The 22,880-nt window shown below is 42.9% G+C and overlaps 1 protein-coding gene across 8 annotated transcripts in view; it reads left to right on the top strand.

Annotated features, from left to right (window-relative positions):
- The first annotated feature begins 1,348 nt into the window (after positions 1–1,348).
- The window catches only part of ARHGAP21 (Rho GTPase activating protein 21), a 128,978-nt gene continuing 107,446 nt past the window's right edge, over positions 1,349–22,880 (top strand). For 3 of the 8 annotated variants that reach the window (XM_061436029.1, XM_061436028.1, XM_061436025.1), the window contains exon 1: positions 2,764–2,844. In XM_061436029.1, the coding sequence (XP_061292013.1) occupies positions 2,764–2,844 (81 nt within the window). Of the gene's footprint in view, positions 1,445–1,485; positions 1,577–2,028; positions 2,182–2,407; positions 2,845–9,965; positions 10,084–22,880 lie in introns of those variants that run through there. The other 5 variants (XM_061436022.1, XM_061436024.1, XM_061436023.1 and 2 more) reach the window with 5 other exon arrangements.

Raw genomic sequence — 22,880 nt, 5'->3', positions numbered from 1 at the left:
TGTGGGGCTCCAGTCCCCGCGCCGCTGTGACCTGCGGGGCGGAGAAGCGCCGCCACCTTCCCTCCCAGTTCCGCTAGCCGCGCCGAATTGTTCAGCTGCCCTGAAGATATGAAAAGGGCAAAGGATTGAATGAGCCCCCAGCCTCCTTAAAGAGAAGCTCTTTTGCAGTCGGGCGTTGAAAGGACACTCCCTTATCTTGAAGTCCCTTATCGCACCCCTCCCGCTGCAGACAGGGGCAAAAACTCACCCGGACGCGTACCCCGCAGTCTGGGACCCGTGATCCCTGACACCCCCCCCCCCAATTCTGAGTAGCCGTAGAATCCTCCCCCCCTCCCCGGCTCTGACGCCGAGCACAGGGTCCCTTCCCAGTGGAAGCCCAGGTTCCTGGCCGCTCCCGCTCAGCGCTCGGGAGATTGGAGAAGGCGGGGAGGGTTTTCTGTGTTTGGTTTTTGGGGAGGTGTTGGGGGCGGGTGAGGGCTTGTAGGTCCCGACGTACATTGGGAGGGGGTTGGCGAGCACCCCCACCGACCCCCGCCCCAGGCTAATCCCCCTGCTTCAGCGTCTGTTCCCGGGACCATATTATTCAAGACAGAAAATATTCAGCCCCAGAGCCTCCCCTGGGGAGGGGAGGGGAAGGAGGTGGAGTGGGAGGAGGTGGATCCAGGGAGGAAGAAGCGAGAAATCCGCCCCCGGGAAACAGCTCGGCGCGGCTGCGGAGCGGAGCAGTTCTGTCACTTGGCGATCGCGGGCGCCCGAGCGCGGCCCCGGCCCGGCCCGGCGAGGCGAGGGGAGAGTCCGGCGGCCGCCGCCCCGCCCCACGCCCTCCCGCGGCGGCCGAGAGCCCGGGGCCGGCCGGGGCAGGTCGCGGCGGTGTCTGGGAGCGGTCGGCCGGGGGCGGCGGCCTCGGAGCGCGGCGGCGGTTGGTAGCGCCGGCTCGTCCTCCCGCTCGGTCCGCTGTGCGCCAGGCGTACGGGGCGCGCCGTCCAGGGGACCAGCCGGGCCCGGTGCGGATCTACTCGGCGCGCTTGCTCCGGTGCGTGTCTGCTTGACTTTCCGCCTCGGCGGACAGGGCGCAGCGCCGGCAGGCGGGTGGAGAGGGAGAGCCGGCTCGCCGCGGGCTCCCTCCCTTCCCGCCACCCCGGGCCACCCCACCCGGCGCTGGCGCGGGGCCGGAGAGAGTGGTGGCGGGAGCCCGGCGGGGGCGGAGGGGCCGCGCCCGCGTGTGCGGAGCGAGGGAGGGCTGGCGGGAGGAGGGAAGGGCACAAAGGCCGGCGGCGGGCGCCGGGGTCCCGCCGGCCGGCCGTGGAGGAGGGGCGCCTCCCGTGCGCTCATGAATATTAACCGAGCCTGCGGCCTAGCGCGCCCCGGCTGGGCCCGGCGCCCGGCCCGCGTCCCCGCCGCTCGCCGCCGCCCCTTGGAAGCCGGGCCAGGCGGGGCGCGGAGGGTGAGCTCCCTCGTTTTTGGCTTTTCCCTCGGGTCTCCCCACTCGTTTTTGAAAGTACATATTTGGGCCGCCCTTCCCGGGAGATCGCGCTCCCCGATCCGCCTCTGGAAGGGGCGGAGGAAATAGTGGTAGGTGGGTGGTGGTTTTCTTTTTCCCAAAAAAAAAAAATTTTTTTTTTTTCCCCTAGGCTGCCCCGGGGAAACGGGACGATCGTGTCGAGGCGTAGTTTGGGGCGCGGCAACTAAATAAAAGTTGCTGGGGCTGCGGCTTCATTTCTGTGGCTCCGGAATAATGCCCCGGAGAGGGACTCCCTCCCGCCGCTGCGCACACCTCCCCGCCCGGCCCCGCGCCGTCCCCGCCCAGCCCCGCCGCGGGCCAAGGAAAACAGCCGCCTCCTCGGGGACACCGGCCGGTCGGGGCGGAGGGCGGAGGGCGGGCGCCCCAAGTCCTCCAGGCCGCCTGGAAACGCCGGCAGAGCCGCTGGCAGCATCCGAGCCTGATTTTTTGTTTTTATTTTAGGGAGCTGGGGAGGTGGCGGGGAGCAAGGCGTGTTTTTGAAAAAGTATTCTCCCATTTTAGCCTCGTGGGGACAAAACTTCTGTAAAGTCTTCTTATCCGGGTGATGCAGAAGAACATAAGCTCCCTCTCATTTGCCCAGAAAATACATGAATTTAAATGCACTTCAAAGGGGAATGTTTTTTTTGTTGACGGCTGCACAAAGTCCGAGCGTGTTTGAGGTTACCATCGTGCCGTTCTGATGTTTCTTATTTCCCCCTTGATTTAAAGATTTCCCCTCCCTTTCTTTCTTATTTTGTATGGGAAGATTATTTGATCTTTTGATTCATCATCATGGACCGAATTATCTTTCCAAGTGTTGGAAGGGCGAGCTTGGAGTAGACGCGTGGGCAAGGCCAAGGTCAGCGTCTGGAGAAAGTTCATGTCCTTTAACTTTTCCCTCTTTAGGAAAGATCTCTTTGGGAGAGCCTTCACGACGCGCTAGCATTGCTCTCGGGCTTGGGAGGAGCGCTAGGAACGAAGGGGACCGCTTTCTGCAGTTGGCCTCACTAGCTGCCCAGGAGACTGGTCTTTGTTTTTTACGTCTGGAGAAATGGACGAAGACGGTGAAGGCCGTTGAAGTCGGAAGAAATCATCATCAGGGCATTTGAAAGGCGGCGCTTCATTGAAACCTTCATTTGTCTCAGCAACCCTGCACCCTCTCGGAACCTGGTGTGGAATTCTTACCTTCTTGGTGCATGGTGGCATTTCCCTCCCAATGTGGACTCCCAAGGGTTGGTCCCTTCTTTGTAATTTGAAATGAAATGATGGCCACACGTCGGACTGGTCTGCCTGAGGGAGATGGTGACACCAAGCTCAAGGCCTGCGGGTCCCCCACCTGTGAGGTAAGCGCAGAGCTGACATCCCTGCCCAGCTGTGTGGCTTGTGTCTTTGAGGTGTCTGTCCTGCCAGTGAGGGGCGAGGGTCAGCTGCCTTGGGGGTCTAAGAAGATCGATCGGCTTTTGGGGCTTTGGGCTGAATGGTGGGAGCGTCCCAGCCTGACTCGTAGGGAGGTGAAACCTTGCCCGGTTTTGTTTCTTTTGCAAGGGCATTCTCCTTACTTTGAAGTGTCCCTATTTTGATCATCTCAGACCACAGAATTCTCCATTTTTAGGTAACTAGGAATACCACCAGCTTGTTTTCCTCCACTCCCCACCCTCTGGTAGTTTTGATGTAGGGCTGGACAGGGGTTGGCTTTGTATATTTCATGTCTGTATCCAGGGTTCCCTCTGGAGATTGAGAGAGGGCAGCTGGAATCCTTGTTGCTCCGGGACCACTTTCTCTCTCTGACACTGATGCCGGTCCTGCCTGCTTGCTGTTGCTGTGAATCTCTGCTTTGGGTAGAAAAACAAGTCTTTTCCCTTGGACGGTTTAGGCACAGCTTTGGAAAACGGCTTAATAGAACTGTCATTCCAACTGCCTTAAAAATCTCCTGCCTTCCCTGTTCTGTTTATGCCCTTCCTTTCACTGCTTAGAAGTCCTGTTGAGTGTCAGCCTGAGCCGTCAGGTGGCTCCTACTGCCTTCATACCAGCGTCTTCCGAAGGGCCCAGAAGATTTTACACCAGGCTTCCTGAAATTTTTTGAGCAGGCAGGACAGAAATAGAAAAGCCGTGTACTGATGGCACCCCTATGCTCTCTTGCCTCTCTTGTCTTTTTTCCTCCTTATTTTTGGTTTTTTTTTTCTATAATGGCTTCTTTGTGTTTACTTTGTTATTGATGGTTTCTGTAATTAGGTTCCTTTAGGTTTTGCTTTTGAGATGCCTATGTTTTTCTGGAAAGGTTGACAATTACTTTAGATAATAATTACATCTCCCAGTGAGACATCACTCTCATGGTTTATTTTGTGCCTTGTGTTACATTTTAACTTCCTGGTCATTGAAACTGGGTCTAATTCTAAGTGTGTGAGTTTTGGCATTTTGATAAAAATGACTCAAGTTACGTTTTTGCTGGTAAAGCAGCAGAGGAGCTTGCTTCATGCAGCTGACCTCGTACTGGATTAGGAAGTTTATACAGAAATCACGGTGAGCTAGATCAGTGTGCCATTACTATACAGTTGATTAGGACTACAGTATAGGTTTACAGTTAGAAACAGTGTTTTACTTTTCGACACCTGCAAACACCTGCTTCCAGGTAAAAATGTGATTAAGTATAACACCACAATCCTCTGATCATGGTGAACCATAATAACGCCTTTTGGAAGGCCTAGTGATTGCTTAATGTGTATTGTTGCTCCATAATGATAGGTACTGTGGTCCTGAAGCCTTATTTGTCATTGACTCCTGAAGACTTTAATTAGCATGCTATTTTGCATTATATTTGCAAGAACTAATGTTATTTGATTTTTTTTTTTTGTCATTTAAAGGATGTCCCAGAAACCAAGAATTTGTAATAGACACATCTTGTCCTTGGCTAGAAGGCAGTTTCCAGTTGCAAACTTGGGTTTTATTAACAATGACAGTTATATATCTTTTAAGGGTGGTGAAATTTGTTTTCATTTAGACCTTACTGCTGATGTAACCATAGTATTTCTAGTTTGAGAGCCAAGGAAATACTGTATTGTCTGTATTTTGCTCATTTAGAGACTGTATACAGTAGTTTGATATTACACTCAGGTGTTGTTTGGCTTTTTAAACAATAGGCAGATAGTTTGTTTAGATTCTATATGGAAGCAGATATAAAAGGGCTCTGTGTTTTCAGAAAACATTTTAAAATCTCAGGATGGGGGGGAAGTTGTATAATTATTGTCTGTTTAGTTGTCTCTTATACTCCCGTCCATATTAAATTTTGTGAATATTTAATAAAAAGAGAGTTGCCATTGAAATACTTTGGGTATCAACTTTGGGCTGATAGATATTTAGGTTTTCGAATACCACACTTAATTTTTGTGCTTAATTTTGTTAGAAGAATTACATTCTGGAGCAGTACTGCTATTCTTTTTAAAATTTTAAAAATCACTAGCTAAAAAACTAACAAAGAAAAAAACAATAGGCACGTATATTTGAATAATAAATTTGTGTGTGTTTTTACTTAACCAAGAAATGAGGGTATATATCTTAATATTAATGGTATTAGCCAAAAATTAACTTTCCAGCACAGGAGAAATCAATATAGGGAATTAAAGGAGTCCCTGTCTTATGCCTTATCTAATTGACTAACTCTACCTGCTATGAGTAAGGTCTGTTGCTTTGTTGAAAAACAGTTTCTTGTTTATCTTAAATGTCTAGAATTTAATTGTGTTGCTATGTGGATAAGTGTAGGCATCACCCCCTCCCCCCAAGAGTATATTGAAAAGGTAAAGAACAAACAAATAACAAACAATCCTTTTCCAATAAAGAATTGTGACACTTTAATAAAATATATCCAACATCCAATACAATAAGGATAGCATAGATGTCAAGAGAGATGTATTTGAACATCTAAAGATCTGTATTTCAAAATTCATTCACTCTAAGCCAGATAAGGGTTTCTTTGGGGGGGGGGGCGGTGTGTGTGTGTGTGTGTGTTGTGCAGACATATGTGTAGGCTGATCTGTGATACCTAGCCTTGAATAACTTTACTCACAAAATCACTTTGTATAGACTCCTGAATCCTCTGTGGTATTACCTTTTTTTTTTTTTAAATATCACATAGCGTTTCTTCTTTATGGCTCAACTTACTTTTTTTTCTCTTTCTTTTCTTTATAGGCAAAGCTCTCTAGGTCATATTGGTGTCCCCATTTCTAACAGTTACTTCATTTTTAATGTCTAGTCTGCGGGGTTGTCCAAGTGTGTAGCACTTTCACTGTCCATTATTAGAACAATCTTATTTACTCATGCAAATTAACTTAGTTCATTTTATGTCTTGCTTCTTCACCTAGACTAAGAGGATTCTGTGACGAAAAGGTACTGTAAGCTGATGAAAACTGTTTGTTAGTTGGTTTTGGAACAGTATTTAAATGATAAAATAAGGCATTTTCTCGGCAGGAACTCATTCATCTAAAAATTGGCACTTTTGCTCTTCTTTCTGAAACACTGTACACTTTACTTTTATCCCAGGCTTCCCCGTTCCTTCTCAGGCTCTCCCTCTGTCCATCTCTCTTTCTCTCTCTCTTTAGGCTGCTTCTTCCTCTGCTGCCTCTTGCCTGTTGGTTTTTACTGGAGCCTGGTCTTTCCACTCCTCTTTTCTGTCTCCCTGGGTTTCATTTTACACTCTTCCAGGGCATTAATCTACATGCCTGTGATTCCTAGTTTACAACTCTATCTCAGATTATATGGCTACTCTCTAGACCTAGATAGCCAATTGCCTATTTACCCAAAAGCTTTTTTGGGAGATAGGCTGCATGCTTTTGAAATTCAACAGATTCTACTCTAACCAATATCCTGCCCTCTCCCTGACTTCCTTCTTTCAAGGACTAGCCCTGCTGGTTATCTATCCAACCCAAAACCCAGCCTACCAACTCTGACCCCTCTCTCTCCTCCTCCCTCCTGTCAAAGTCTTGTTGAGTCTACATTCCAGGTCCTGCTGCCACTCCCTGAGCTCAGGTCAGCGGCATCTCGGTGATGGTGATGAATCACCGACCAGGCTTCCTAGCAAGTGGCCCAGGCTCTCTGCCTTGCCTCCTTCCAGCTCTGACCTGCCTCTGTAGCCAGAGGACTCCTCCTGAAATAGAAAGCGGATCATTGCATTCCCTGACCTAAAACAGTTTTCTGGCTTCCCACTGCCTTTGGAAGAAGGCTCAGACTCCTGAGAACATTCTTAAAGGACTTCTGGCCTGCCTTCTTCTACTCATCTGTGACCTCTCTGTGCTTCCTGTGCTGAATGATTTCCAGTTCCCTCCAAGGCTGGTGGTTCAGTGGTAAAGAACCTGCCTGCCAATGCAGGAGATGTGGGTTTGATCCCTGGGTTGAGAAAATCCCCTGGAGGGGGAAGCAGCAGCCTACCCCAGTATTCTTGCTTGGGAAATCCCATGGACAGAGGAATCTGGAGGGCTACAGTCCATAGGGTCACAAAGAGTTGGACATGACTGAGTGACTGTACAACAACCAGGGGCATGACAATCTCTCTGTCTTCCTTTTAGGTCCTTATAAATCCTGTTTTTTTCCCAGGTTTCCTTCCATTCTCCCCTCTTCCATTGCCACCCTTCCCTGGCTGAGTTTTACTCTCATTCTGGTCTTTTCTTCAACATCACTTCCTCAGGAAAGCCCTCCCTGACCTTCCAAAACCAGGTTAGTTGGCCCCAGTGCCTTATCCTCCAACACCCTGAGCTTTCTCAGGAAGATCACTTACTAGTTTATTTATATATATTCCCCTGGATTGAAGTCCCATGAAAACTGGGACCATGTTTGTTTCTAGTGTGTGGTGCATAGTAGGTGCGCAGTAAATGTGTTGAAATAATGAATGAATGTGCGGAAAGGGCTTTAGTTTTTATTAACAGTTATCTTAGACCCCAGCACACTGTACTGTCTTGACGGTCCTCCTGCCTCTCTGTTCCCGCCTTCTCAGTCCTGGAAGTTTCCTTGGCCTCTTGACCTGTCAAGTCTTCATATACCTTAAGGCTCAATTTGACCCTCTCTTCTTCTCTCCAGACTCAGTTTCACAGTTTTAAATATCAAGGATAAGCTGGTCATTCATATACATACATATATATACAGGTATTTTTGTGTGTGTGTGTTCACCCCGACTTTGCCCTTGACTTTGCCCTTGAATTTGTGTTCCCCCATCCAACTGACCTGCCCACTCGCGGGCTAAGAAGCCACATCCCAAACCAAATTCCTCCTCCTCTCCAGCCCCTCCCCGTGCCCAGCTTCCCCATCTGCTCTTTGACTCCGTCCACAGTCTTCCTCATCTTAAGCAGCCCCACCCTCCCAGCCCAGTGGCTCCAGAGCAATCTTTGTTCCCTCTTTTTCTCTCTGGTGCCTCTCATGCAGATCTGACCGCCGCCGGCCCCTCAGCCTAGCCCACCTCGCCTGCCTGCGGTCTGTCCCCACGGTCATCTGATGGACCTTTCAGAAGTCAGGTCCTGGCACTCATTTGTTCTGGTTCTTCTAGTGGCTTCTCATCTCTCTCAGGATGAAAAGGCAAGGTTCTCAGAGCACCTGGAGAGCCCTGGACAGACTACCCTGCCCTGCCCTCCCTGAGCTTGCCTCCTGAATGCTCCCCACTTCACCCCACCCTTGCCATCTTGGTGTGCCCCAGAGCCTTCCCACTGGGTGCTGCCTCCTTGGAATATTGTCCCCTGGTGTCTGCAGGGCCTGCTTCCTTGTCTCCTCCAGATTTTCTCAGAAGTCATCTTCAGGGAGAATCTCCCCTCCCTGCTCCCCATGACACCACCTGCCTCCTTCCTCGCTTCACTTTTCCACCCTGTCACTTACTCTCTATCTGACCTGCTTGTCCCTCTGATTTTGCTTATGGGTCTGGACAGATGATGTATGTAAGTGTTAAGAGTACAGTTCGTTTGGTTCACTTGGTATTTTCTTGTGCCTGGAAAGGAATCTAGCACATTGTAGGCCTCAAATATTTTTTCAAATGAATGAATGAAGACTTAAGGAAAATTTCCAAAATGTTCTTGAGTTTACATGTAGGTGTGCAGTATGTGAATTCTTAATTTAGATTATACAACAAGGTGTAGTGTGAGATGTAGGGTCTTGCTCAGACCTCCATTTCCATTAGGATGGCTGCTCACGTCTTTCTTCTTTGGGAAGCTGGTAACCAAGTAACAGTAACCAAGGCAGTGTGTAGTATAAATGTGTGAAGTAATTTGCGCTAAGGTAAGATACTGGTAATTAACAGACTAATGGGTGGGGAATCAGATGGGTGGCAAAACTATAAAAAGGAAATACGGTCATCCCTCTGTATCCACAGGGCATTGGTTCTAGGACCCCCTACCCTGTGGACCCCAGAATCCTCGGATGCTCAGGTTCCTTATATAAAATGGGGTGGTATTTGCATATGCCCTTAACATCTTCCTTTATACTTTAAATCCTCTCTCAATTACTTATAGCACCTCATACAATGTAAGTGGTATGTAAATAGTGGCCAGTGTGCAGCGCATTCAGGTTTTCTTTTTAGAACCTTCTGGAAAATTTTTTTCTGAATATCTTTGTTCATTGATTGAATCCACAGATGCAATACCTTCAGATACAATGGGCCAACTGTATGTCTGAGGTTTTCTTTTTTAAAACAATTGGCCAGTATAGGAATGCTCCTTATGCTTTTCATATTTTTGATGTCATAAACATTTCATTGCAACTTTAAAAATGATCACAACTTTGACGATGGCAAAACGTTAACAGTTGTTCATTCTGGGTGGGGAGTATACTGGAATAGTATTATTTTTGGAATTTCTCTTTTTTGTTTTAATTCCAAAGTTGCAATGAAAAAGATAGCATTTACAGATTTAAATAGGTAATATATTATCAGTCTTGTCAAAATCTGGTTTCTAGCAAAGCTACATTGCTTAAAATAATACTTAGACATTTTTTGAAAAGGATACACATTACACAAAACAATACTTAGACATTTTTTAAGAAAACATGTCTTCTTTAAAGTCAGCTAGATTCATTGTAGGCTACTGATAGTACAATATAACATAACACTGTTACTTAACTTGAAATGTGTGCTCCTTCATATACCTGAATCTAAATGATGGAACACCATTGTATAGCAGAAGCTTTACACTGCAAGTTAGGGTGAAAAGTATAGCCTGTTGGAATTAAGAAGTGTGGGAGCAACAGAAGGCTAGAATTGGAGGTATAGAGTGGGACCCCTCTCTAGCTGTCATGTCTAGCTCCGAGCTGGGTGCCCAGGTCTAAGAAGATCTCTCTACACATTGTTGGTGTTTTGTAGCATTCAGTCCTTCCAAAGGAAACATTTTATGAAGACCTTGTGCCTTGCTTACAGAATCTCTAACCCTTTCCTCATTTCTTTAGGTCACAGAATCTGATACAAGCGTGATACTGAATTTCTTTTGTTCTTTCCTTTGTGAAGGGACCCATCATCTTATTATATTTAACAACATGCTGATTTAAGTATGGGCCGTGCTGAATGGAGATGCACAGATGCTGTTATCAAATGCAGCTATTTTCTGTTACAGAAAGACCATATGGTAGGCACTTGTTTTTCTCTCTGGTTGATGTGATTACATTAGTAAAATGAAAGGATATTGGACTTAGATTGTCCTAGTATTTATTTAATTTTAATTGACCATAAGGCATTAAATGCCTTAAAAATATTATGAGCCATCTATATATTCTGTTGGTTTGAAGCAGGAAGACGTCTTCACTCAAAAGCTCAGTTTTGGATTGCTTCCACCAAAATAATTTTTTACTTTAAGTTGTCATATTCTTAAAAAAAAATTGAGTTATGCAGATAATTAATTTCACAAAAAAATCTGGAAGATAGCCTTTTGTATCTCTAAGATAATCCAAAGGTGAGTTGATTTCTGTACTATAGGTTTAAGAAGTTTAGTGTGATGGAAATTGCTTTTTAGAAGTCCTCTTTTTTCTAGTTATCTGTTAACATGGAAAGAATTGCACTGTGTAGATTTGTGAATAAGAGAATGGATTTAGAACCCAAATTGGATATTTCTGAAATATTCATCTATTTTGGGGAAAGTTTTTAGGTGGATCAGAAAAACTGTAATCAAAAAACAGTGAGTTAAAGAGCGTATTTCCTTTTTTCCTTAGGCCAGCTACTGTTGAGCCTTCCTTTTGTTTGATACTGGGCGTGTTCTTCATTCAGACTTGGTTACTTATTGCCTTTTCCCCTGGTGGCTTATCTCTGTTCTGAATAGACACCTGGCATAGTTATGAGTGGTGGTGATATGTATGTAGTCTGTTTACAATCCCACAAATTCGTTTTCCTTTTTATAACCTAATGAAGACATAGTCGCTTGACTTACACTGATTGGTTCACCTCATTAATCTTTAATAGATCTTGACAGGACTAATATTCTTAAGAACCGCTTGATTTTTTTCCTTATTCAGAATGGAGAGTATCCTTAAATATTAGGAGCTAGAATGATCTTGGGGATTAATAGTCTTTTTTTTTTTTTTAACCTTGAGATATCTAGATGTTTTTAATTCCCAGTGTTTTCCTAAAAATTCTATATTTAAAAGAATTTGTGTTGGGACTTCCCTGGTGGTCTAGTGGTTAAGACTCTCTGCTTCCAAGGCAGGGGGCTCGGGTTTCATCCCTGGTTGAGGAACTAAGATCCCACATGTTGTGTGGCATGGCCAAAACAATAAAATAAAATTTTAAAAAGTCATTGAAATTAAATTTTGAAAAGTCATTGGAAAAAAAGAATTTGCATTGGGTTCTACATACTGATTTCTGGAAACATTAAATACTTAGTAAATGTGATGGAGAGGAAGTACTCTGGGCATCCAGGTTAAATAAGATCTTTATTATGATGTTTTTAGGAAACTGTTTTCAGTTTACTTATTTTTTTATTTAATACTACATTATAGAACCCTCCTCTGCTTATAAGGGAAATATATATATATATATATGTACACAATCAATTTTATAAATGGAGGAAAAGAAACTCTTAAGAAGCACTGTACAAAGATATTCAAGTGAGATTAGATTTGTTTTATGTGGCTATGATGAGTAGAACTAGGATCAGTTAGACAGACAGGCCAATTTCCAGAATTCAGAAGAAAAATTTTTGTTAAATTAGAAGTTAACTGAAATTGAATGTGTTTCTCACAGAGGTGGGATGACCTTCTGTTTTACAGGATTACAGAGGGGACTCCTGCTTTGGTAGGAATTTAAATCAGACAAATCTGGATGATCATTAGAATCCCTTGGACCACCTTTCAAACTACAGGTTCTTGTCCTCATCATTATGTTAATGAATCAGAATCCTTGGGGATGAGACCCCCAAACCTTTGCTTTTTAAAAAGTCCCGTGGTGATCTTCTGAGTTTGAGAAGAACAAAACAAAATGACATTCAAGGTCTGGGTTCTTAGGGCAGCCTGATTTCAGAATTGTTGTGACCAAATTGAAATCAACATAAAGAAAATAATAAAAATATGGGGAGAAAATTTAAATGATTGTAAATCAGTGAGTATTTCAATCTTAAAATTATAATCACTTTCTTTATATAATCAAATGTATTTCTATATGTCATTAGTATAACAAAATAATATTCTTTTCAAATAAAGTAAACATGTCAAAAGAGCACTTTAAAATTTGACAGTAATAGGTGTACTTTTTTGTATGTATGTTATACTTTCTGTTGTTGTTATACTTTAATGAAAAGTTAAATATTTTAAAGTGATAGAGCTCTGCTTATATCAAAACTGTTGTTGTTACTTTTTAGACTTATTATAAAAATTATTTGTTTCATGTCAGTTCCAGGAAGGCATATTTTCTTTAAGCAAATAACCATTAAAATGATTTCACTTGCATCTTATAATCATTTGTTCATATTAACTCTTCATCAAGAATAGGAAAAGTTAACAGTGAAAGAAAAAAATGTCTTTCTTTACCAAAGTATACATTGTGAAGGGTTTAAGAAATCATTCCAACATAAATCATAATAAACTAATCATTAAGCAGATAATTTCTCTTTACACACCCTTCTCATTTAATACCAACGGCTGTTCTGTCTGTCCATTGAATCCATCTTGTCTTTTGATGTCACTGATTTGTGAGATTCTTTGGATAGTGTGCTACAAAGACAATCTGAACTAATAACAAGAGTCCAGCTGCCAATTCTGCAAAAGAAGCAGGATTTCTTGAAGTCAGTGAAAGTGATATTGCACAAGGAGCAAAAAGCTACTCATAGAGTCAGACTGAGACCAGTGAAGAGATGCAGAGAGCATCATCAAGGTTGATAGGCTTCTCAAGAGAGACTGATTTGAATTCAAAGGATTAAGGGAAGCTTTGAGAACACTGATGCCCTTGAGGGCATTTACAAGTATGGAGAAGCGACGCTTTCCTCTGGGCAGTGATGCTTAGTTTGGACCCCATGTCTTAAGCTCTGTTTACCAAGGGACCAAAAAAAGTGGGTGTGAATCTAGAAGAAGGTGGTGAATAGATTTCTTTTGTGCTTTCTAAGTAGAGACAGTGCCACTAAGAGCGAATAGAAAATCTTACCTTCTCTAGTTGACTTAGAGATAAAGCTCTTTACCCAGAGGTCCAGGAGTGGCGTCTTTAAAAATCCTGCAGTTGTAATATTTTTAGATGAACAAACACTTCAGAGTCTGAATATTTTAGATGTCTCCATTTCTTTTTTTAGAAAACCCCTTTAACGAGGTATAATCGACATGTAAAATGCTGTATATATTTAATGTATACACTCAGTGAATTTGAGGGTAAGTTATACACCTATGAAACAATTCCCACCATCAAGGCCATAAACATATTCCTTACCTCTCCAGTTTTCCTCCCACCCTCTTTATTAAGGGACTTCCTTGGTGGCTCAGATGGTAAGGAATCTGCCTGCAAGATGGGAGACCTGAGTTTGATCCCTGGGTCAGAAGAATCCCCTGGAGAAGGGAATGGCAACCTACTCCAGTATTCTTGCTTGGAGAATTCCATGGACAGAGGAGGCTGACAGGCTACACAGTCGGTCCATGGGATCACAAAGAATTGGAAACGACTGAGCAACTAACACTAAGTCACTCTTTATTATTGTTGGTATTATTGCAACATGTGTGAAGCCTACTTAATATAAAAAATCTTCCCCCTTAGCAAATTTTAAATATGTCGTCGTTTAGTTCCTAAGACCTGTCCGACTCTTTTGTGACCCCGTGGACTGTAACTCACCAGACTGCTCTGTCCATGGGATTTCACAGGCAAGAATCCTGGAGTGGTGTGAGCAGAACTGCAATCCCTAGCTGGGACTGAGATTGACAGAACTTCATCGTTTATGGCAGCTGTAACTGCATCTGCTCTGGACCAAGGAGGAATGCAAATTCTCTTCAGTTCAGGAGAGGAATTTGGAAGAAGAATCATTTTTCCATGTTTAATCCTTGGCTACTGCTGCCATTCTTGGCTGTCTTTTCAGTTGATCACCATAATCTTTGTATCTAACTATTACTTTCAAATAAGTTACTCAAACATTATGTTTGGATCAAGTGGGATCTCTAGGAAAAAGGCAGATATATAAAGCCTAAAATATATATATATTCAGGAAGCATAAGGATACCCAAAAACACATGGCTTAGAAAATGATTATTATAGAAATGCTTGATTTCTATAAACTCCAGTGACGTGTTTGTTTGGCATGGATTTGACAAGCAAAGAGTTCGTCTTTTCTCGTTGGCTTTGAATTGACAGCAGATAAGACGGGCATCTTTTGGTAACCCGTGAAAAGGATTTTGAATGTCAGAAATCAGTTCGCAGGATAAATGAATGAAGAGGAAAAACATAAAGTGTCCATGTCAGGATTAAAAGGGGGGCACCATTCAGAGCCCACAGACATTAAAAAGATAAAAAAGGGAATATTTGAATAACTTTATGCCAGTGAATTTGACAATTTAGATGAAATGGGAAAAGTCTGTGTAAAATTCTGACACCGATTCAGAGGGGGATGTGTGTGTGTTGGGGGGTGGTGATGGTGGGGTTTTCCACACCAAGCAATTCTCTGATACCAGAGAATTGAGAGTCCTACAATTCAACTTAATCAGATGCTGTCTACCCAGATATAGAATCAGATCCTCCAGGTTAAGGGCTCAGTCCCTCAAAACTGCCCCGTTCCTGCCCCACCGCCTCCCTACCTTGTGCAACTTCAGCGTCCAATTGCAAGTCTAGGTTGCCACCTGAGTTTTTAACCTACTGACTTAGATTGTTGGTTCCAATGACCCCTTCCTTGGGTTCAGTTAATTTGCTAGAGTGGCTCACAGAACTCAGAAAAACATACTACTTACTGGATCATGGGTTTTATGTAACATGGGACAGCCAGTTAGGAGGGACATATAGGGCAGGGTGTGGGGGGAAGTGTGGAGGGCCCACCCCCTCTCCATGTGCTCCACTCTCCCCAAATCTGCATATGGTCACCAGCCTGGAAGCTCTCTGAACCTCAACCTTTTGAGTTTTTATGGAGGGAAGATGGTGGCCCTTGAGTAGAGTCTTAAAGGACACGCAGAAATTTCTGAAGCAGGTGGTGGCAGAATGTTGCAGGCAGAGCGAACAGGATGGCAGAGGCAGAGTGTGAGAGAAAGATAAAAGAGGAAACCCACCGAAAGATGAAGAAAAAGTCATACTAAAATAAGCACTTGACAGTCTATACATAAATTTCCATTTAAGATTTTCCTCTCCCATTGCTTCTGAGTAAGGACGTATGTATTGTATGAATGAAACACACAACTTGGAGTTTGGAACTGATTTTTGCTGCTTTTCTTTCCAGTTCAGACTGTTTTTGAGACATTAAAGTTCTCCATAGAGGACCTCTAGTGTATTTGGTAACAAGAATCTGATTTTTTTATAAAAGCTCGATCTAGCTAGCTGTAAGCAAGTAATTTTTGTCAACCTGTAATATCTGTGAATTCTCACAAGCAATTGGCCTAAGGACCCTGAGAAACAGTGATATTGGTGACAGTATTTTTTTTTTAAGCTTTCCTTTTAAAAAGAGTTAAATCAGATAATTCTCCTTGTTAAATATCTTAACGTATTCTGGTTTTGTAGCTGCCTTCATTTATTTAATCTCTGCTTCATTTCCTTCCTCTACTATTTTATAACCTGTAAAACTGCTGGGGTTTTATGGTGTGGTTTTGCTTTTCTATAGATACTCTGAACAGGCAAGGTCAGGAAAAGTGAATTTGTCTTGTCTTTTTTTTAGATTAGCTGCATGTATTTGTTTGTCTGCCAACATAGTCTCAGATTCCTCTTAGGGAATCGAGGTACTGCTGGTGTTTAGTCGTTCAGCTGTGTCTGCCTTTTTGCGACCCCATGAACTGTAGCGCACCAGGCTCCTCAGCCCACCGAATTTCCCAGGCAAGAATACTGGAATGAGTTGCCATTTATTTCCTTCTCCAGGGGATCTTCCCAACCCAGGGACTGAACCCTTGTCTCTTGCATTGGCAGGTGGATTCTTTACCACTGAGCCACGTGGGAAGCTCCACGAGGTTGTATAGTTTATTATTTATTTTGCCTATCAGAATAAAAAGTTAGTAGTCCTTTGATTTCCAGCATACAGTGTGTATCTATTTGTCTCCAGTTTTGTGTCACATCCTTTTAATATTTTTTATTCCTGTTATAATTTAGATATTTATGCTCTTTCCATTAACCTAAATATTTATTTCATCTTGATATACTGTTTATAAGAGCTAGACTGTAAATCTGTTTCCTAGACACATACTGGAGAAGGCAATGGCAACCCACTACAGTACTCTTGCCTGGAAAATCCCATGGACGGAGGAGCCCAGTAGGCTGCAGTCCATGGGGTCGCGAAGAGTCGGACACGATGGAGTGACTTCACTTTCACTTTTCACTTTCTTGCATTGGAGAAGGAAATGGCAACCCACTCCAGTGTTCTTGCCTGGAGAATCCCGGGGACGGGGGAGCCTGGTGGGCTGCAGTCCGTGGGAGCCTGGTGGGCTGCCGTCTATGGGGTTGCACAGAGTCGGACACGACTGAAGTGACTTAGCAGCAGCAGCAGCAGACAACATACAGTGAAGCAAAGCAGACTTCAGAAAATGTTTTAGGGTTTTCAGAGAGAACACTGAACCCCTACTAATTACCATAATACTGATCATTTACCTTGTTTACTCCTCAAAACAACTCCATGACATGTCTACTATTATTATATCCATTTTAAGCATGTGGAAATGGAGGTACTGAGAGCCTAATTAACTTCACCAAGGTTACACAACCAAAAGGGGAAGACAGAAATTTAATGGATAGTGTGTTAATATGACTATAACAGCTTCAGTAGAAGGAAGAAAAAAATTTCAAGGAGAAAGTCTCTACTTTGATTGAGATCTACTGGTTTCACCTAGATGGAAATAGTTTGTGTTCCATTAGCTAAATGGTAAACAGTTCAATGGCAGATTGATAGACAGCTTGAAAATTTTGTCAACCCTCTCTTTTGTCTCTTGGCAACCAGAGAACCCGATGACTTTATGTCTTTAAAGTGTCAGCTTATGGTACACAGATGACTGGCCTCTTCTGTTGCTTCAGTGTATTAAATTCCTGAGCTAAAGCCATGTGCTGAATTTATTGAGTCTCAGGAATGGTCTTTAAGACTAAGGTTTGGAAGAGAACTTTCTGTGTATTTTAAGTTTCTGCTTATCCTTTCTCCAGAGTGGGAGTTGGTCATATATAAGACATATTTTGCTGAAGAAAGCCTGCAGTTCGTTTACAGCTCAGTGGCTGTGCTGGGATTTAAGGTATAGGTGCTTCCGCATGTGATGTCTTATTGTCCCATGCGCAACGTATGTTCAGAGCAAATGGCAGGTCCGCTGTCCCCTGAAGATACGTGGAATCTGAAATGTTTTCATATTTGTTCATGTTCATTTTACCTGAGATGCCTTCCCCATGTCTCGTCGTTTATGTAAACCCCACACTTCCTTCCAGGGCTGGCTCACATTTTAAATACTTGCTTAGAAAGCTTTGTCTCCCCTTCGTTGCAGTAGGTAGAAAAGATGTTCTGGGAGATGGTCTTATGCTCTGTACTCTTCTTGCCCTGTTGTTCCTTTTTTTTCCCTTCTGAACTCCTTGCTGTCCTGTTACCTTTATTTCCAGCGTTGTTTGTACAGATCTATAATCCATCATCCAAAATCCTTGAGCTTTTCAGAATTTAGAAGTTTTCAGGTTTTAGGAATGTGTGATGATGCAGGCTATGAGACAGCCCGCAGCTATCAGAGTAGTCATTTCTGCTGTAAAATGTATGAATATTTATTTGTGTCAGGTTGGGGCAGGTCAGATTTCACTATCAATGAGTTGCAAAAATGTTTTGACTTCCAAATCTGTTTGACTTTTGGGAGTGTAAATATAAGATTATAGGTCCAGATTGCCTGATTTTTTAGAACTGTAAACTGTGTATGAATGTGAGAGATGGACCATAAAGAAGGCTGAGTGCTGAATAATTGATGTTTTCTAATTGTGGTGCTGGAGAAAACCCTTGAAGAGTCCCTTGGACAGCAAGGAGATCAAACCAGTCAATCCTAAAGGAAATCAACCCTGAATATTCACTGGAAGGACTGATGCTGAAGCTCCAACACTTCAGCCACCTGATGTGAAGATCTGACTCATTGGAAAAGACCTTGATGCTGGGAAAGATTGATGGAAGGAGGAGAAGGGGATGACAGAGGATAAGAGATTTGGATGGCATCACCAACTCAGTGGGCAGGAATTTGAGCAAACTCTGGGAAATAGTAATGTCTCTGCTTTTGAATATGCTATCTAGGTTGGTCATAACTTTCCTTCCAAGGAGTAAGTGTCTTAATTTCATGGCTGCAGTCACCATCTGCAGTGATTTTGGAACCCCAAAAATAAAGTCTGACACTGTTTCCACTGTTTCCCCATCTATTTCCCATGAAGTGATGGGACCGGATGCCATGATCTTCGTTTTCTGAATGTTGAGCTTTAAGCCAACTTTTTCACTGTCCTCTTTCACTTTCATCAAGAGGCTTTTGAATTCCTCTTTACTTTCTGCCATAAGGGTGGTGTCATTTGCGTATCTGCGGTTATTGATATTTCTCCTGGCAATCTTGATTCCAGCTTGTGCTTCTTCCAGCCCAGCGTTTCTCATGATGTACTCTGCATAGAAGTTAAATAAGCAGGGTGACAATATACAGCCTTGACATACTCCTTTTCCTATTTGGAACCAGTCTATTGTTCCATATCCAGTTCTAACTGTTGCTTCCTGACCTGCATACAGATTTCTCAAGAGGCAGGTCACGTGGTCTGGTATTCCCATCTCTTTCAGAATTTTCCACAGTTTATTGTGATCCACACAGTCAAAGGCTTTGGCATAGTCAAGAAAGCAGAAATAGATGTTTTTCTGGAACTCTTGCTTTTTCCGTGATCCAGTGGATGTTGGTAATTTGATCTCTAGTTCCTCTGCCTTTTCTAAAACCAGCTTGAACATCAGGAAGTTCTTGCTTTTGAACTGTGGTGTTGGAGAAGACTCTTGAGAGTCCCTTGGACTGCAAGGAGATCCAACCAGTCCATTCTGAAGGAGATCAGCCCTGGGATTTCTTTGGAAGGAATGATGCTAAAGCTGAAACTCCAGTACTTTGGCCACCTCATGTGAAGAGTTGACTCATTGGGAAAGACTCTGATGCTGGGAGGGACTGGAGGCAGGAGGAGAAGGGGATGACAGAGGATGAGATGGCTGGATGACATCACTGACTCGATGGACGTGAGTCTGGGTGAACTCCGGGAGTTGGTGATGGACAGGGAGGCCTGGCGTGCTGCGATTCATGGGGTCGCAAAGAGTCGGACACGACTGAGTGACTGAACTGAACTGAACTGAACCAGTTAAGGAAAGAGAGAAGACAAACCAGCTAAAGGTTTAAAAGAACTGGTTAAAAATAAGCCTTCCCACAGCCTCACTTTTTAGATTCTGAGGCCTTTGAATCTGACCTTCCTACTTAGACTCTGAATAACCTCGCAACTTTGTTTCACCTGGCTTTTTGAACTTATTTGCATTGAAGGCTTTTTCAAAGATTCTTTAGGTGGTCCTCTGTGGGCAAGATCCCAGAAGATCCCAGAAGCAGTGAGAAAGAATGTTTGGGAGATCAGCTGGAGGCACTTGTGGAAGTCCAGGAGCAAGCTGATGAGGGTCTCAATATAGGCAGTGACAGTGGGAATGGAAAAGCGAGATTCAGTATAGATTTTACTCGAAGTGCTAGAAGTTGGTCACCGTACGTGAGAAGTAAGGAAGAGGGAGTTGGGAGGGCTCTGGTTTCTGTTTGCCTGACCAGGGGAACTTACGGTGAGCCTTTATGCAAAGGGACAGGTTGTGAAAGGGAAGACCAGTTCCATTTTGGACATGTGGTCTAAAGGTTTGTAGGTGCGTGTACTTAGTGAGAATTCAGACACATAGATTGGGAGCTTGGGAGAGAGGGTAGGGTTGAAGAGAAGTTTGGAAGTAATTCATAATGAAAATCATGAAGGATAACATCATTTAGGATAGTATAAGATACGAGAGGTAGAATTCTAATTGAGACAGGAAGGAAGCCCATCTTAAGAATAGTGGTAATCATTTATGAAGAAGGAAATGGCATCCTACTCCAGTATTCTTACCTGGAAAGTCCCATGGACAGAGGAGCCTGGCGGGCTACAATCTGTGGGATCACAAAGAGTCGGACATAACTGAGCGATTGAATATCAGCAATCATTTATTAGGTGTCTGTTAGAGACTGTTTCAAGTATGTTACAGATACTATGTTATTTCATATTGAAAACCTCATGAGAGCAGGTGTTGAAATAGTCTCCATTTTACAGCCAAATGAGTTGAGGCTCAAAAGTTAAGCTGTTAGCTCCTGTTCATTCATTTGTAAGTGGCAGTTGAAATGATATCTGTTTTACTAAAAGTCTAGGCTTTTCTTTTTTTAAAACATGAAAGAAATGGTCAGAGAAGTAGGTTGATGCTGCCTCAACCTAGTGTCAGGAGCTGGCTTGTCGTGGATGTAGTCTGGCATGATTGATTATGCCATTTTCCCCAAGTTGTGATTTCAGTGAATGTATAAATGTGAGCCTGTGATATCCAGAAAGAAGGAAAAAACAGTAATCTTTTTAAAAAGCAAGTGATCATAAGTATAGAATAAGACCTTTCGGAAGAGGCTGTCCTTGATGTAACAGAGTGAGTGTAGCGTCTTTCGGAAGATGGTGTTGTTCTGCCCGTGAGCTATTGCTGCTTGGACAGGAAAGGGAGGGGTAGATCCTCCTTGCCGGTCGCATCTCTGCAGAGCTTCGGGAACAGGAGCTGAGTCAGAGAAGACGCGCAGGCTGCGCTGCAGGCAATCATGGCCCAGTTCAGGATCTTAGACTGCATGATCAACCACAACTGGAGTTTATTGTGCAATCTCTATTGTGCATGGAGTGGTCAGGTTTGTTGGATATGTGTATATATATTTGCTTTTTTAATTCAAAATTGCTTCAATATATTTTAAAAAATGCCAGTGAAAATGCTGGCTATGAAATCACTGTCTTCCTTTAACAGTGAAAAAGTAATCTTTAGACTATGACTTTTTCTTGAAATACTTGTTTGGCTTGGTGTATCTCAACTCTCATCATCTGAATTTCTCTAAAAGAGTTAACTCTGATGAGACTTTATTTGGAAAGCTTTCAGCGTGGGGGAGGGGAAGTTAGAACAAATTATTGAAAAAATAAAACTAGGAAAAATTAAAGCAATAGAATTGAGACATGATGAATCTTAGACTTTTTAGAGACATTTAATATTATATCTATGAGAAGGTTGGCAAGATTTGGAATGAGTTGCTTTTTAACTAGTTTTTCATTTTTAATGAAATAATAGTTCTTCATTTCTTTCACTTTGGGATTAAATGTAAGTTTATTTTTGGATTCTGTTACTAGTCTACTACATAGCCTTTTGAGAAAATAGTTATTCTGTGATAGAGAAACTTTGCCAGGTATTTTTTTTTTAATGGCAGTTATCATATGCTTTTGAGTTTTCTCCCCTAGGAAGCAAAAGCTGTTGTTTCTCCCTTCAACCTTCAATCAACATTATTATCAAGTAAAGTCAGCTTTTGTAATTCATAAATAATATTGTTCATATTTAGCATAATAGCTTCTGTTACAAAATAGAAGCCTTATTGATATCTTCTATTCCAGTGATCAGTGAATCTTATGAATTATTTACCTCGTAGAATCATTCATCACTGTGGATTTTTGTCTTTGTTATTTTAAAAGTTCCTTAGTATTGTTTCAAATTTATTAATAGAAGCAAAACTGAATTTAAAATATTGAAAGCAGTGAATGATATATGTACCAATCCCCTCCCCCACCCCCACACACGTACACCCTCTGTCATTTCTTAGTCCCCCATAAACATTGCATTAATGGAAGTTTATGAAACATGAACTTAGTTCCAAGTGGGACTTTGGGTCTCTGTACCTTTCTTTATGTCCTATTCTTTTTGTTCTGAAATGGTGGGAAGATATTTTCATGGTTTATGTTGGGAGCAATAGACTAATGTATCAGAGACATTAGAGATGGAGAAGGTCATTTAGTCTACATTTCTTCCAGCAAGAGATTGATCCCTCAATGCACTTTCTAGTTCTTTCCCTAATGGATTTACATTACCGTAAAAATACGGATTTCAAATGGCTACTAGAGAATAAAAGAAGATAGATACTGCAATTATCTTAGCATGTAAAATTCATAATGTCAGGAGCTTACCAGAGCTGAAACTTTACATTAAAAAAAAAGAGTGTTTAGTCACCAGTTTGCCCCATCACTAAATTTATTGGTCTCATCATCAAAAAACTTTCTAGTTTGAGATCCAAGACCTTGTCAAGACGTCTTCATTGTAATTAATCCTAAAGAAATATTTGGGCTGCAAAAGAATCACGGGATAAGTTGATCCAGTAAGTCAGTAACCGAAAGTGTGTTGGCCTGGGCTTTTGCAGGATTGCTGCTGCTACTTACCCTGTGGTTTAGACCTGTTAATAGGCCATTTAGTTGCTAGCATGTCTCAGAAGAAGAGTTTGCAGAACTTAGCATGAAGAAGGGCTTCCCTGGTGGTTCAGATGGTAAAGAATCCGGCTGCAGTGCGGGAGACCTGGGTTCGATCCCTGGGTTGGGAAGATCCCCTGGAAAAGGACATGACAACCCACTCCAGTATTCCTGCCTGGAGAATCCCATGGTCAGGAGCCTGGCAGGCTACAGTCCACAGGGTTGCAAAGAGTCAGACATGACTGAGCAACTAAGCGCAGCACAGATTGAAGTAAAACTGGCATGTGACCACTGCTGTGGCTTTTA

The sequence above is a fragment of the Bos javanicus genome, chromosome 13 (genome assembly GCF_032452875.1).
Source record: "Bos javanicus breed banteng chromosome 13, ARS-OSU_banteng_1.0, whole genome shotgun sequence".
NCBI classification, from domain to species: domain Eukaryota; kingdom Metazoa; phylum Chordata; class Mammalia; order Artiodactyla; family Bovidae; genus Bos; species Bos javanicus.
The sequence above is the reverse complement of the archived record's forward strand: the minus strand, read 5'-3'. Positions and strand labels throughout refer to the sequence as shown.